The sequence below is a fragment of the Solea solea genome, chromosome 20 (genome assembly GCF_958295425.1).
Source record: "Solea solea chromosome 20, fSolSol10.1, whole genome shotgun sequence".
Lineage (NCBI taxonomy): Eukaryota > Metazoa > Chordata > Actinopteri > Pleuronectiformes > Soleidae > Solea > Solea solea.
Window position 1 is genome coordinate 9,529,926 of NC_081153.1, and position 14,749 is coordinate 9,544,674.

Below are 14,749 nucleotides of genomic sequence, written 5' to 3' on the forward strand. Positions count from 1 at the left end.
GTCTGCGGGTCTGCAGCTAGACCCTTCTCCCTAATTCCCTCACGCACATCACCTGGTGATCCTTAAGTAATCACTCGCACCTGCCCTTGATTCCCTCTCCCTAGTGTCCCCAGTTCCCTTGTCATTTGCCAGTGCTTCGTTTATTTAAGAAGCGATTTTGATTTCGTCAAGAATAGTCTAGTGTTGTTTCTCCGTCTACGAAGAAGTGCTTTTGATTTGCCTGTTTTTCTCAAGAGGAAAATAAATACTCTTGAATCATTCATCGTGCCTCTTGTCTCGTGCATTTGGGTCCAAGCAGCGTAATCTCCGTTCCTAACAATCTCACACAAAAAACTTGGTCCTGCACTTCTTGCAGAGGAGGGATTATGGGGTATGCGACTATTTAACTTTCAATTTCGGTTTGACTCGGGGAAACGCGAGTCCGTCTGTCTGATGAGTGTTGGTTTCTTAAAATCAATCTATCATACATTAATCACAGCAGGTTTTCTACGGCAAAGAGAAGAACTGCGAAGCTGATAGTTTCAGTTTGGTTCTGGTCTTTTCCAGCTCGTCAGTCAGATACAGGCGCTGTCGTCGTGACCGGAAACTCTGCAGGACATCAACATGTCGGGAGACATGGGGCCTGAGTGGTTGTCTGAGGAGGTGAAAACCGGAGTGAGTAAAACATTTTTAATGACTTTTGTTTCCCACTTGAATGTTTTCTCTGTTCTTCTCTTCAATGTGCGTAATTACGCGTTGTCTACCTCTCACTAAAAAGAGCGCACACTTCATTTCTTTGTATGTAAACATTTCCATCGTGACAAAAGAAATGGTGATGTAAAACAAATATTAAAAGCATTACGCTCTACCTCTGCGTTGTAACTCCAGTGTATTTGTTTGAACCTGCATTAATAGTTTTTTTTTTTTTTTTTTTTTTTATTCATACTCTGTATTTTTTTCCCCTTGTTTGTAGACAACTATTATTGCCATTGAGTTCAATGGTGGTGTTGTGCTGGGCTCTGATTCCAGGGTGTCAGCAGGGTAAGTCAGTGCATGTGTCCAGTTTAATCCTTCTGTCACTTCCTGTTGTGCACAACACGTCCTCCCTCTGTATGAACATCTTCACACTCTACCTCCTCCCTCCATCCAGAGAGTCTGTGGTGAACAGGGTAATGAACAAACTGTCTCCACTCCATGACAAGATCTACTGTGCTCTGTCGGGATCTGCAGCAGATGCTCAGACCATTGCAGAGATTGTCAACTACCAGCTAGATGTCCACAGGTGCGATCATTTTTCACACCTTATGCTTCCACTGTTCACATTCATCACCATGATTTGATTTGTGGCAGCTTGACTGTAAAGATATCAGTCACTAGATATTGCTGTCTTTATGGTAGTCTCTGTATGTGGCTCTGTCTATTTCATCAGAAAAGGGCCTCTTAAATTTTTAACACCAACTTGTTGCATTCCTTTAAATACAAAATAGAGAATGTTAAGAAATACACAAGAAAAACAAGGACTGCTGGTGACAAACTAGTGTTCTCTCCATAGCTTTAAACCTTTTAACCAGCACAGGCAGCATGATAAACCATCAACATCATCAGAAGCCAGAGCTGGCTGCAGTCTTAAGTATCAAGTGGCAATGAAGCTATGGAACTGCTCATCCTCAAATTAAATCAGTCGGAATGTTAATCACTATTTCACAAATGGCTCCAACAAATATTTATTGGTCTGCTATATAGACTGCACTCTGCACCCTTCTGTTACTAAGAAACAGCCGGGGGTTGGCGTACACCCTCGTAACAACTTAAAAAAAAAAGAGACCAGCTGGCACAGAACTACATTAGCTTTATAAAGATTTCACTGCTTTGCCTTGTGTTTAGACAGCGTTTTATGACAGGAACAACCCTACACAAGTCTTAAACTATCCCTTTAATGTCTTCTGTCAGTATTGAGATAGGAGAGGACCCCCAGGTTCGCTCAGCTGCCACCCTGGTGCGGAACATCTCGTACAAGTACAAGGAGGAGCTATCGGCACATCTCATTGTGGCCGGTTGGGACAGGAGAGAGGGAGGGCAGGTCAGTGAATGCATGTAGCTGGAAATCAGGGTTACATTTAGTGGTATAAAAAAAACAATGTGTTTAGTTTTGCAAAACCAGGTAGAGCAGCTGCTACTTTTTGTCTAATTGATCTTATCTATCTGAATTAGGCACCTGTATAGAATTGCAGTCAGCCTCATTTCTCTATCTCTGCCTCTTTACTTCTCCCAGGTGTTTGCAACCCTCAATGGGCTCCTGACAAGGCAGCCATTTGCAGTTGGTGGCTCTGGTAGCTTCTATGTTTATGGGTTTGTTGATGCTGAATATCGCAAAGGCATGAACAAGGAGGAGTGCCAGCATTTTGTTGTCAACAGTAAGATTTTTTTTCTTTCAGCTTTTGGTTTTTTGCCAAACAGTTGGAAGGTGAAAGCTCATTCATTCAACTATATAAAGTTTGACTTCCTATAAAGTTTTAGTTTAGGCTTTTTTTCAAATTATGGTTTTATAAGGTACTGAGTCATTGTCAGCACTACTCAGTAAACTGCTTAGTAAAAACATGGTTCCCAGTGGGGACATAATATTTTAGCCACTTAACAAGAGTTCCTTGTCTGCTTCAGTGCCCATAGAAAAATCTGTAATCTTACATCACAACACACAGGAGTTGTTGATCCACTGTTTCCTCTGTCAGCAAGTTCAAATGTGTTATTTTGTGACTTCAGTGTTTTGAAATCATTTGTTTAGATTTACCCTCAGCAGCACAAACAGACCACACGGGGCAGCTCCTGTGTCCCTCATTAGTGTCATGTGCGTTCTAGGGGCAGGGGTTGCACACAGTGCAGTCGGTGCCCCTGAAAACCTAGTCTCCTCACCTGTCTCAGCCTGATTGTCTTTTGTTATTTTTTTTTTTTTAAGCTCTGTCTTTGGCGATGAGCCGCGATGGCTCCAGTGGCGGTGTGGCCTACATCGTCACCATTGATGAACACAGCACGGAGGAGAAAGTCATTCTAGCTAATGACCTACCCAAATTCCCTGACCAGTGATCAGAAGATGATGCATGTGTTTGTAATTAGGTATATTTTTGGCTGACAAAGCCATGTCTCTTTTTCTTTTTTTCAGACCAGTCTGTCAAATTTCAAATAGTCGACCAAATCAGATTTTCAGCTGAAATATACTGGATATGTATAATTTTAATAAACGGGGAAAACACATTCAACTTTGTTCTCCCAGTGATTTTATGTCTGATAACAAGATGTTTTATGTCTCCACACCCATTTCCCTTGTGAAACTATCTTGATTTCATGAGATGATCCTTTCAAAGCACACATTTTCACAGACAGTTGGTCTCACAAATCAGCTTTTGGCCTATTGAACATTACATTGAGTAAATGTGCACATTAGAGTCTTGAAAATAATTATGAAACTGCATGAGAGAGAGAGAGTTTTTCATGGTTCATGTCGGGCTTATTTGCTGTTTTAGCAAGTGAACATACATAAACCACCTTATTTTTTTTCAACCTGCTCACTTATTCTGTGTGTGTCACTAAGTTTCAAAGTAATAGGCCTAGTGAAAGTCACATATGTAGTGGATGAACCCACAATTGGGTAGTACTTGACTAAAATAGCTGTTTTTACTTGCCAATATCACTGAAAGTCATTAATGAATACCAAACACTAAAGTGTTCCGCTACAGCTGTGTTGTAGGAAGCCTGCTCCATTTAATGTGCTTTTAACTTTGAAACAGTGCTCTAATGTTACACCGCTTTTCTGAAGATGGAGCATATTCCATATCAGTGAACAATTATAAAATCATTTCCCTTTGTTCTAAGTTGAAGCTCAAACACTGACAGTGGATTTTCCATCCAGTGTTGATAATAAGGTGCTCAGTTGAAGTAGGAAGATGGTTTGTTTGGGTTTCAGGGAAGCCCCTGGTCCAGCCTAAAATCGAAACCAAAAGCAGATGAAAGGTAACATGCATATCGCTCGACACAGCAGTCACACTAGGACGGATCTGGATGGAAAATGGCAAAAAACAAAATGACAGTCGTTTACAAAGTCGCTGCTTTGGGTTGCGCCGTCTGCGTCGATCTGTCCGTGTTCTACACACATGGATCATTCGTGACGCACAGTGTCTCTGCACATTTCGCTCGCCTCTGGGTGTTCGCGGTTCTCCGGTGCTTGGCTCTAACTGCAGTACTTCAGCTCACTGTCGGACACATCAAACCGTTACTGTTTCGAGTTATAACGGCGCACAGTCTACTCCCTGCGGTGTTTGAGACAGGGTCCAGGGTGCTGTACCATGAGGAGAACCAGTGTGGCCGGCAGGCGGATGTACGCTGCTGGCTACTGTGCACCGCTGCATCCCTGGCTGCTGCACTGTTCTGGGAGGTCATCGTCCCGGACACGGACGAGGCTGCGGCCGGGAGAGAGAAGAAGCAGAAGGCGAGAGTTCTGTTTGTGAGAGTGCTGCGTCTGTACAGACCCGACTACCCGCTGATGCTCGGAGGGTTTGTCTTCTTGTCCTTGGCGGTTCTGTGTAAGTATATACTGGTGGCAGTGAAGTGAGAACAATCTTCAGACTGATAATGATGATCATGATAATGTCCAGTTTTCAGTTGTGACTATTTGTGTAAAGCATGTGCGCTTCAAAGGACTTTGGGGTCCCTTGGCAAAAAGGAACCTGGGGGGCCTTACATCAAACAGACTTCCTGAAGTTATTGTGCACTCTATGGTTCATATGTTGCCACTCTGTATTTATGAACCTAGTGGCTTCACATTACTCATTGGCCCACCCAGTCATCTCCAGTCAAAGAAACATTTTGTTATAAAACTGAAATGCTAGAAAGAGATAAATATAAACATGATTTATTAACTTGTTCTGTGTTTAATTAAAACAGAACCATTTGAGTGGTTGGACACTTGGGGAATGTAATTGCTGTTGCTTTGGTTCACAGGCATGCGAGTTGGCTTTTCAGGGTTAATGTTACAACGATGGCTAAACAAAGTTCCTTAACGCGTTACTTCAAAAGAGTTGAGGAAAAAGATACACGGCCACCCCCAGAGCCTCCATCATCTGTACCGACCCAGCCCGGTTTAGACACATTAGCTCACAAGAAGGCGTCCGGCGGCCCAGGCCACTTGCTCCTCTTTGGTCAGGCTCACACGGGTTTACCTGCCGATTTATCCGCAATTGATCAACTACCATCAAAGCAGCTGCGTGTGCATTTGCTGTTATTGCCTTTGCAGTGCATGATATCCATCCATGATATTAAAAGTATGGCTGTTTTTCCAGTCTGTTTATGTTTGCCCCTTTTCTACTTCTACTTTGACTTTTTCTGCAACAAGACGGTCCGCCCACTTTTATACTGGCCCACCCAAAAACATTTCTGCCTACACTGCTGGATGATAGTCTGTATTTGGTTTGTTAAACACTTTTAATCTTATTTGTTGAAATCAACATATTGGTTTGAGGATTATGAGCACACTCATGTCCTAGGACAATAGTTTCCGGGATAAATTATAATACATGAGGAAGAGGGTTTTGTTGCCTCTGCATGTTTGTGATTATTCCTGTGTTTATGCATCTCCTCTCAGGTGAGATGTCCATCCCATTCTACACTGGGAAAGTCATTGACATCTTAGGTGGTCAGTACCAGCAGATGGAATTTGGATCTGCCCTTTTCTATATGGGCCTGTACTCCCTTGGAAGGTATGGGAGATTAATGATTTCTCTCCTCCACTGTGTGCAAAAGCTTGTATTTCTCTGCAGGTCACACCTAACCATAACAACTCTCTATGTGACTTATCAGTTCTGTGAGTGCAGGCTGCAGAGGGGGTCTTTTAGTCTGTGCCATCAGTGCATTCACGTGCAGAATAAAAGTCATGCTTTTTGGGGCTTTGACCAAACAGGAAATTGGATTCTTTGAGACCACTAAGACAGGTAAGTAATGTGCATTATGAATCAAGTGCTCATTTGTGACAGAATCAACAAATAAATAAATAAAGACAGGGTAAAATAAGATGGAATTAGGCAGTGCGGGACAGGATGAGACATATTGGTCAAGAAATACATTGTTTGATCATATAAAGTAGGACAAGACTAATGAAATAATTAATTTGTATTTTTTTTTCATTTTCTGTGAAGGTGAACTGACACACAGGTTGTCCAAAGACACTAAACTGATGGCACAAACAGTGTGCTTGAACGTCAATGTGCTGCTGAGGACATTCATTAAGACGATCGGCATGATTTTCCTGATGTTGAGCCTTTCATGGAAGCTCACGTTGATCATACTGATGGAGACGCCCATCACTGGCCTCATTCAGAACATCTATGACACACACTACCAGGTAAATGAAGGTTAATAGCAAATTAAGTCTAAAACACACACATACAGTATATACACATATATATATACTATATAATGTTCTTTCCATGAGATGGGGGTATGAATTAATGCATTACATTGTGTATTTTGTATGAATAAAGATTTTGTTTTGACAAGAATACATTGCTACATTACTTAATATGAAATCATTTACTTTATCTCTAATCCTGGTTCTTAGTTACTGATTTCTCCTTCCATGTCATTGCTTCCTCAGAGGCTGACTTTGGCAATGCAGGACTCTATGGCTTTGGCAAATGAAGCAGTGAGCGAGGTAGTGTCCAATGTCCGTGTGGTTCGCAGCTTTAATGCAGAAAAACATGAAGCATGTCGCTATGATGTCCGCCTGATGGAAGCACATGCTCTCAAGACCCGGCGAGGCACAGTCAGAGCAGTTTACCTGCTTGTACAGAGGGTGAGAAGCTGGTTGTCAAACTGTTTTGTTTCATTTTTCATTTAATCCTTTGGCGATCATAGAGTGTTAAATTTTTTATGTGTGTGTGTGTGTGTGACCCTCAGTTGATCGGGCTGAGCATTCAGGTCCTAATGATGTACTTCGGCAGACAGTTCATCCAGAGTGGACAGATGACCACTGGCAGCCTCTTATCGTTCATCCTCTACCAGTCTGACATTGGACGCAGCATCAGGGTATCCCATAATGCTTTTTGGTTTGATTTCAGTTAGGGCTAAGGAGTGCAATCATCTAAAAGGCAGTGGCTTGGAGGGTAAACAGTTAAGCAGTAAGGCAAAGAAAATATTAATAGCAATTTATAATTGCTTGCAAAACGATTTGTATTTAACATGTTGTAAGTGTGACCTTGTAAGCATTCTGTAAATGAAAGCATCTGTTATTAAGTGATCACTTTTCCAGCTTGGTCCCTTGACTGTCATCTTTCAGACACTCGCTTACAGCATTGGGGACATGCTGAACTCGGTAGGGGCTGCTGGGAAAGTCTTTGAGTACATTGACCGAAAACCTCTGGTCACCACACATGGAACACTCAAACCAGATGTGCTGAGAGGACACGTCAATTTCCACAATCTGAGCTTCGCCTATCCTTTAAACCCTGACAAGAATGTGCTGCAGGTGAGATGTTAGCAGCAGGTTGACTGATGTACATTCTGTAAATAGACAGGCTGGTACCTCAGGGAAAGGCAATTACTAACAGTATGTACTGGTACCTACAAATGTATGACACATAACAGATGAATTATGAATCAAGATTTTTGGATTCATTCCTTCCTTTAAGTAAGTGTCAGACTATATGGTCATATTGTGTCTTTACAGCCACTTTGTCTCTTGAATTCAGGATATTTCTCTGGAGCTGAAGCCGGGTCAGATGACGGCACTAGTTGGTCCGTCTGGAGAGGGAAAAAGCACCTGTGTGAGTTTGCTGCAGCGATTGTACGACCCGCAAGCTGGAGAAATCCTTTTGGACAATGAGCCATTGGAATTGTATGACCACAGCTTCCTCCACAATAAGGTAATAAATCATTGGCAGCCAGAGGACATAAGGTTTCTTTGTCCGTCTATTTCATTCTTCTACACAGAGTATCTTAAGAATGCCTTGAGGGATTTTTTAATTTGTTGCAAATCTTCAATTGGTCAAGGTCACCGTTACCTCCTAAAAATACTGTTTCCCTTAACACAATATCATGATATATACTATTTGAGTGTAGTGTTTACTTTTCTAACGTGTTTTGTTCAATGAATGCAGCTGATGAACGGTGTGTTTAACAGGTTACCGTAGTGAGCCAGGACCCTGTGCTCTTCTCTGGCTCGATTAGAGACAACATCGCCTATGGACTTGCTGAGTGCACTTTGGATGAGATTCAGGAAGCAGCACGCAAAGCCAACGCCCATGACTTTATCAAGCAGCTGGCGAAAAGCTACGATACAGGTAACTGTTGTGCTGTCAAACTCTTTTACCCGGCTGACTGAAGACCTACTTTATTCTTAAGAAAAAGGCTGTGAATAGAGAAAATATCTTGCAAGATTGATGGAAAATGTATTCATTTATTTTGAACAGTATTTTAAACAGCCATATTTCAGTTTATGTAAGATAAAACCTAAATAGATACAGCACATACAGTATTTTGGTCGCTAGTGAATACCTTATCTCTTGGAATTGAATTTAGAAATCCTCTTCTTGTATGTGCTCTTTTTGATCCTTTATAATAAAATGAATGCCATATTGTTCTTACACCTCAGAGGTTGGTGAGGGTGGCAGCCAGCTGTCCAAGAGTGAGAAGCAGCGAATTGCCATTGCTCGTGCTCTCGTCAGGAGGCCACAGGTCCTCATTCTAGATGAAATAACAAGTTCTCTGGATGCTGAGAGCGAAAATGAGGTACAGTGATTACAATTTAATCTATAAGCTGTTGAACGCAAGTGTTTATCTCTGACATGAAGTTAGTTTAATGGATTTTGTAAGAATATAGATACACCGACATATGCTGTTAGTTAAAGTGGTAGATTTGTTTTGTGCCAAGATGTAACCATTGTCATATTCATTGTCAATGATTATGTAGTGCTTCACTTGTCATTCATTCTTAAATTATCCTCCATCAGTTCTTCAGTAATGACATGTTTTGATGAGCTATGTCTATATAGTGTTATATTTTATTGTTATGTTAGTTATTTCAATGTAAAAATGAAAACAATTCTGCATTATCCTATAACTTTGTTTTCATTTAAAAAGTATGAACTCATTTGGTCTTGGACTGTGCACAGGTTCACCAGACCCTGACTGGCTGCCCCAACCAGACCCTTCTGGTGATTGCTCACAAGCTGCAGACAATTGAGAAGGCAGATCAGATTATTGTGATCAGTGGTGGCAAAGTGGAGGAGCGAGGGACTCACTGTGAACTGATGCACAATAAAGGGAGCTACTACAAATTGGTGGAAAAGCTCTTTGCTGAGTGAAGACTTACACGGTAGTTCTGAAAATGCTGTGTTTATAGTGTGCTGTGCTTACTGTGTTCACATGTTCAGAATGTTGTGTATAAATGCTGAATCCATCCATCGCTATATTTATGTTTGTATATTTAGTAACATAGAGTGTGTTCCATATTCAAGGAGGGTATGTTTTCACATGTCTTTTATTTTGCATTAAATATGGCAGAAGGCTGGGGTCTGGAGGAACCCATCAAATGTTGCTATGGATGTGGATTAAGGGGAAGATCTGGGTATTTCATGTTTTTATGAAAAATAAATAATTTACTGTGAGTTACCAGGCATAGTCCTTTTTTATTTTCACTATAAGAAAGATACAATATGTGGAGATTTGTGTATGATTTTTCCATTTCATTGCCTTGTGTCTTTTTAAAATTGTATGAGTGACTACACTTTCCCAAATACAATTCTAATAAACGTTAGACATCTTGGATCATCAGTAGTGGCCTCAATTGACTTATTTGTCTCCAAAAATGTTGAAATACAGTATATGTAACATATTTATAAAGCCCTAAGACCAGTTGTATCCACACACAACATTACAATGCGAATAAACAGAACAAAGGCTTTCAGCAACAGTAGATAATGATGGTCAGGAAATCATTTTAGAAATGTCACCACATGGATGTAATGTTAATAAAATTCATTAAGTGAAGAGCAGTGCACAAACATAAAAGAAGAGCAATCACTTCATTAAAAGAAAAACAGGTCATTTATTAATGATTCAAATATCATTTGATATCATCAGAGGAAATATGCTGTACTGGTTTGTTGTCCTAGGGTTTTTACATCTACTTTATGGCTGGTTTTAAACCACATGATTGCATTCTGATGCATGAATGACAGTAAAAGGTTGGGCTCTATTGTTTGAGTGATACTGGGAAGTCCCTGACTTTCTTTCCTGGCTGTGTGGCAGTTTGGCCTGTTGCCTGGTGAATTGAGTCTTAAACGTCAGAGCCTCCGTGTTTGCAACCTTTGTCGCCATTTTATCAAGACTTCACTCCGTCAACAAAATGGTGGCTAAGATCACGTGTCTTGTCTAGGTCATTCATTTTGTTTTCCCCAGATTAATGACAGGGGGATTTTCGGTGCTGGAGCCTTGTCTTTATATATCTTTTAAATTGTCGCCTCTTTACAACTGTGCTGAATTACATTTTTTTTGTTAAACCTGATCCATTTTAAACCATTAATTTAATTTCCTGTATGAACTGAAACGATCACATTGGGCCTGGTGAATCATCAGTAATCATGTGCCGCCTGCTGGTTGCAAAGACGTACACAGTCACTGCCATCTTAGGTTAAGCCAGCACACAAAATGGCGGGTAGGAAAATATGGCAAAAAGACGACCTTGTGAATCTGTTGTTGTAATGTGATACAACCTGTTCTGCATCATATCTCCTTACCAAACAGCCAAGCTGGAAAGTCCCCTCTCTTGGTTTTTAATTTCACTTTCTGTCTTTGTTGTGCTGTGTGTGATCAGTAATTTCCTGACTCCACAGCCAAACCACAGCCAAGCCCAAAAGGTCTGACTGAAAGCATTCTGGTGTACCTTTTGGTTTGTACTGTGTGCTGACTTTGTCAGCAGCTGACACTAAATGTGATGAAGGCATTTGAATTAAAGAAAAACAACAAGAAATAAACCAGTTTCCTCTACTAGCCTCAAAGCAGCTGTGGGCATTATCACTAGAAAGATTGTTGATTTGTTTATTGTCAGGCCCTCTTTCAGATCACTTGATTTACGTAATGGTGTAAAGTTGTTATGGAATGTAAAATGTTTAAAAAGCAATGTTAAAGAAAACTCAGTGTACTAACTGTAATATCTCCTACAGTTGCTTAGGTCGTAGGAGTTATTGAAGCATACATCCCACGATTAGGTCAAAATAAAATCTTATATGTATATATATATATATATATATATCCTCGTTAAATGATACTTTCTTCTCTTGTCAGTAATTCTGATGCAGCTGAACACACAACAACTTCTTACATTGTTTCATCTCTTTTACACTTTAAAAAAATGGGTGAATTAAATAAATGGGGAATACATTTCTAAAGTTTAAATTATAGACAACATTTGTTTTTATACATCCAAATATATTACTTAGGTACACAGTATATATATTGTTTTACCTGAGGTAACTGTAACTACATATATACACTGTGGAGTCACTTTTTGTATTGTTTTATATCCAGGTAAACCCCCAGTGCTGTTTTGTGACTCCCCTAATTTACCCTGGGGAATTAAGCAATTTGAAGACTTATGCAGCAGCCGAGGTTAACAGCGGTTAGAACGTTGTGGTTTATTTAAAAAAAGAAACAAAAAAACCCCCAAAAAAAACATTATCAGCAGATTGTAAAAACTGACACAAGTCTTCTATCTTTTAACAACCCTTATCTGCCATAAAGACTTATGACAGTGTAATAGCACCGCCTGGTTGTATTAGGCACTTTTACCAATAACCATGTGATTTCCTGGAAACCACCAGGCTGGCAGACTGGTCAGAGCTACACAAGCAGAAGATTAAAATCCCTGCTCTTGACTGACATCTACTGGATAATTATCCCAAACTGCAAAGGCTTGGAAAGCAGTTTTGTAATGAAGCAGTTTTTTGGACATTTCGTGTGGGGAATGTTGTGATATGACAAATCTAGTTGTGCAAGCAGGCACATTGCAACGTGGATGCAAATCCCCTTAGTCCATGAGTATGCAAAAGTGACCAGACATTTTGTAAGCTCTGCATATTTTATCAGAGTGCATAAAATAAACAACTTTTCAGTATTTATTTCTACTCTTCAAAGAGGATTGCAAAATGGCAGACTATCCCATTATTATAGGCAACTTTGTGATCAGTCAGAGGTTACGGTTACACAGGGTCACCCAGATAGCAGAAAGACATCGGGAACATGATGTAATTTGTCTGAAACAGAGCTGAGACAAAGTTTGTTGGGTAGAACAACAGCACCTCGGTTGTTCCTCTCAGACATTATCACCATAAAACCAAACCATCAGGTGATTTCCTTGAAGTATGGTGAGCCGAGTCATTCAAAGGTTTACGACAGATCTCGAGTGCCCCCAAGTGATAAAAATCAAGAGATGTTCATTTCATCTTCAAAACAGTTTGCTGTAACACAGGCAAGTAATTACAAACCATTTCCTGTAAGATATAGGATGGAAGATATTTTCTTTTCTTTTAAAAACTAAAATTAGACAAAGACACATACAGTGGAGCAACAGTGGCACTTTGAATAAAAGTGTTCAAGGCAGGCCATAGTTGGAAATAAGTACATCAGACATTTCAAATATGTTGATTTCATGTGCTGCATATCAATAATATAATTAATAATTTGCAATGAAAATTATTAATTATATGAGTGACATTTTGATTGTATTGTCTAAGCATTGCAGATACCAAATATATGTTTGACATCATTAAAAAATGCTTTTTAAACATAAACAGTAACACTTCAACGCACAGTTTACGTGTGTGTGTGTGTGTGTGTAATCCACAGTTTCACATATACTGTATATAAATCTCAAATTGCACTCAGGGCCTGATTGTCAAGACTCATGAGTCCGATTGATTTCAGATGGACTCGAAAACTTGACAATGACTTGTCTTAAACTGTTTGTAACAAGCATCATTTGGCAGATTACAACATGTTTTAGAATAGAAAATGCTATAGTGACTTCAAACAGTGGGGTAACGTTTTTATTCTTATATCTTCTTCGAATTACAAACTGCCTCATGCTAAAAAAAAAGTATTATGACCAAATATGCTTTTACATTATTTGGATTAAATGAGAGTAAAATTTTGCCTCCACTCTAATATTTATACTGAACTCATGTGACTTCTTTTTTAAATACAATGGCCACTAGATGGCAACATACCACAATATATTTCCTGCAAAGTGGTGAATAATTGGAGAACTCATTCCAGCTGCTTTTAAATATTGAGAATTTAATATTTTCATTTTGTTCTTAAATGACCATGGTAGTCACTACATATTTTTGCCATCAAGTTAGGCGATGTTTTCTCATGCTGTGCCTAATTAAGACTAATCCCCAAACACAAGATCAATTGCCGTTGATACTAATGTTAATTCCTTTTAAAGTTTTCAGATAATCTTTGTTTTCTGATCATCAGCATTGACAACATACATGTAGCCTTTAATTAGATATAAAAGCATTCATGCCAAGAAACACAAAACAACAACACTACAGTGACAATGAAAGAATATAATCTTCGTTTACCTTGTACATTTTTATTGATGTACTAACACTTCAAAGGATTTGAGAAAGGGGTTGATTTGATGCAACTTATTCTTTTCGCTTTTTGTTTCCACTTGAAATATGAAATATGAAATATGAATGAAATATGCAGTATAATTAAAGTTGGGTCCATCAAGCTTTAAACTATTTTTGACTTTTGAAAACACAAACAGTCTTCTACAACCCTCATAATGCTATCAACTAGATTATTTTTTACCGGATTATGCATGTATATCTTACTCCATATCAGTGATTCTATCTGCTGATTTTATTTGTATCTGCATGGCCTGTCGAGTTGCTGGATTATGTTGCTGTTATACAAACGTATACAAACGTATACAAATATCTCTATGGAGATCAGTGTCGTCATCTTCTTTGCTTAGTCTTTTGAGAGTATAATCGAGTGTGCCTTTGCAACTTATTTTGCATAACTACATCATTAAGCAGTTGCTGTTGTCATTGCTTTGGAAAGTTATCTTTCACAGACTGTGTGCACCATAATAGACAAAAAATAAAAAATCTGTAGTTTAATTTATATTTTCATATAATATAATCATACCATAAAAACACACATGTCCTGTCACCATTATTTTTATTCACTTGCAAAACAAATTAATCTGAGCGTTACACGGAATACTCTGATAAGAATAAGAAACATAATAAAAAAAAAATGAAATACATGCAATTGTTTATTTGGGTTGTTTGTGTCATAAAAGCACACACAACACAAAAGTAAATAAAACAGCGTCTTTGTGTGTTAAGAAAAGCGCTATAAAAATATGATGTATTATTATTATTATTATTATTATTATTATTATTAATAATAATAAATGTACATTTTTATTCAGAACTGAATTTGTATTTGGAAATGTGGGTTTCATCAGGAAATAATATCACATGGCTATGTTTGCGAGATGGTACAATAAAGATTACAGCAACATTGCCACAACACAACAGAAAACATACTTTACTATGCAAAGCAATATAACACATTAAAATGCAAATGAAAAACAGAGTCCATGCACAAAACAAATTCAAGAAAATTGCTTGCACCAGTTTTCAAAGGGCGTTTTTATGCAAACAGCATTAAAACAATCTTTGATATGAGTTGGGTATGTCTG

The 14,749-nt window shown here is 39.0% G+C and overlaps 2 protein-coding genes across 2 annotated transcripts; both read left to right on the top strand.

Annotated features, from left to right (window-relative positions):
• The first annotated feature begins 162 nt into the window (after positions 1–162).
• psmb9a (proteasome 20S subunit beta 9a) lies at positions 163–3,228 on the top strand. Its single transcript, XM_058619317.1, has 6 exons — positions 163–654; positions 953–1,020; positions 1,130–1,261; positions 1,930–2,059; positions 2,252–2,393; positions 2,933–3,228. The coding sequence occupies exons 1-6, from the start codon at positions 604–606 to the stop codon at positions 3,058–3,060; spliced, it is 651 nt and encodes a 216-aa protein (XP_058475300.1). The 5' UTR covers positions 163–603; the 3' UTR covers positions 3,061–3,228.
• Positions 3,229–3,949: 721 nt separating this feature from the next.
• On the top strand, positions 3,950–9,787 carry tap2a (transporter associated with antigen processing, subunit type a). Its single transcript, XM_058618526.1, is given in 11 exon segments — positions 3,950–4,553; positions 5,612–5,816; positions 5,818–5,957; positions 6,162–6,367; positions 6,620–6,817; positions 6,922–7,050; positions 7,301–7,489; positions 7,713–7,886; positions 8,144–8,303; positions 8,615–8,751; positions 9,135–9,787. Coding segments are annotated over 11 exon segments (2,244 nt in total). The 5' UTR covers positions 3,950–4,039; the 3' UTR covers positions 9,327–9,787.
• Positions 9,788–14,749: the final 4,962 nt, after the last annotated feature.

Bases quoted from the DNA above. Each gene is read 5' to 3' on its own strand.
- psmb9a (XM_058619317.1), top strand. From the start codon at position 604: ATGTCGGGAGACATGGGGCCTGAGTGGTTGTCTGAGGAGGTGAAAACC. The intron at 1,262-1,929 runs GTGCGATCATTT...GTCTTCTGTCAG, and splicing joins TACCAGCTAGATGTCCACAG to TATTGAGATAGGAGAGGACC. The intron at 2,394-2,932 runs GTAAGATTTTTT...TTTTTTTTTAAG, and splicing joins CCAGCATTTTGTTGTCAACA to CTCTGTCTTTGGCGATGAGC.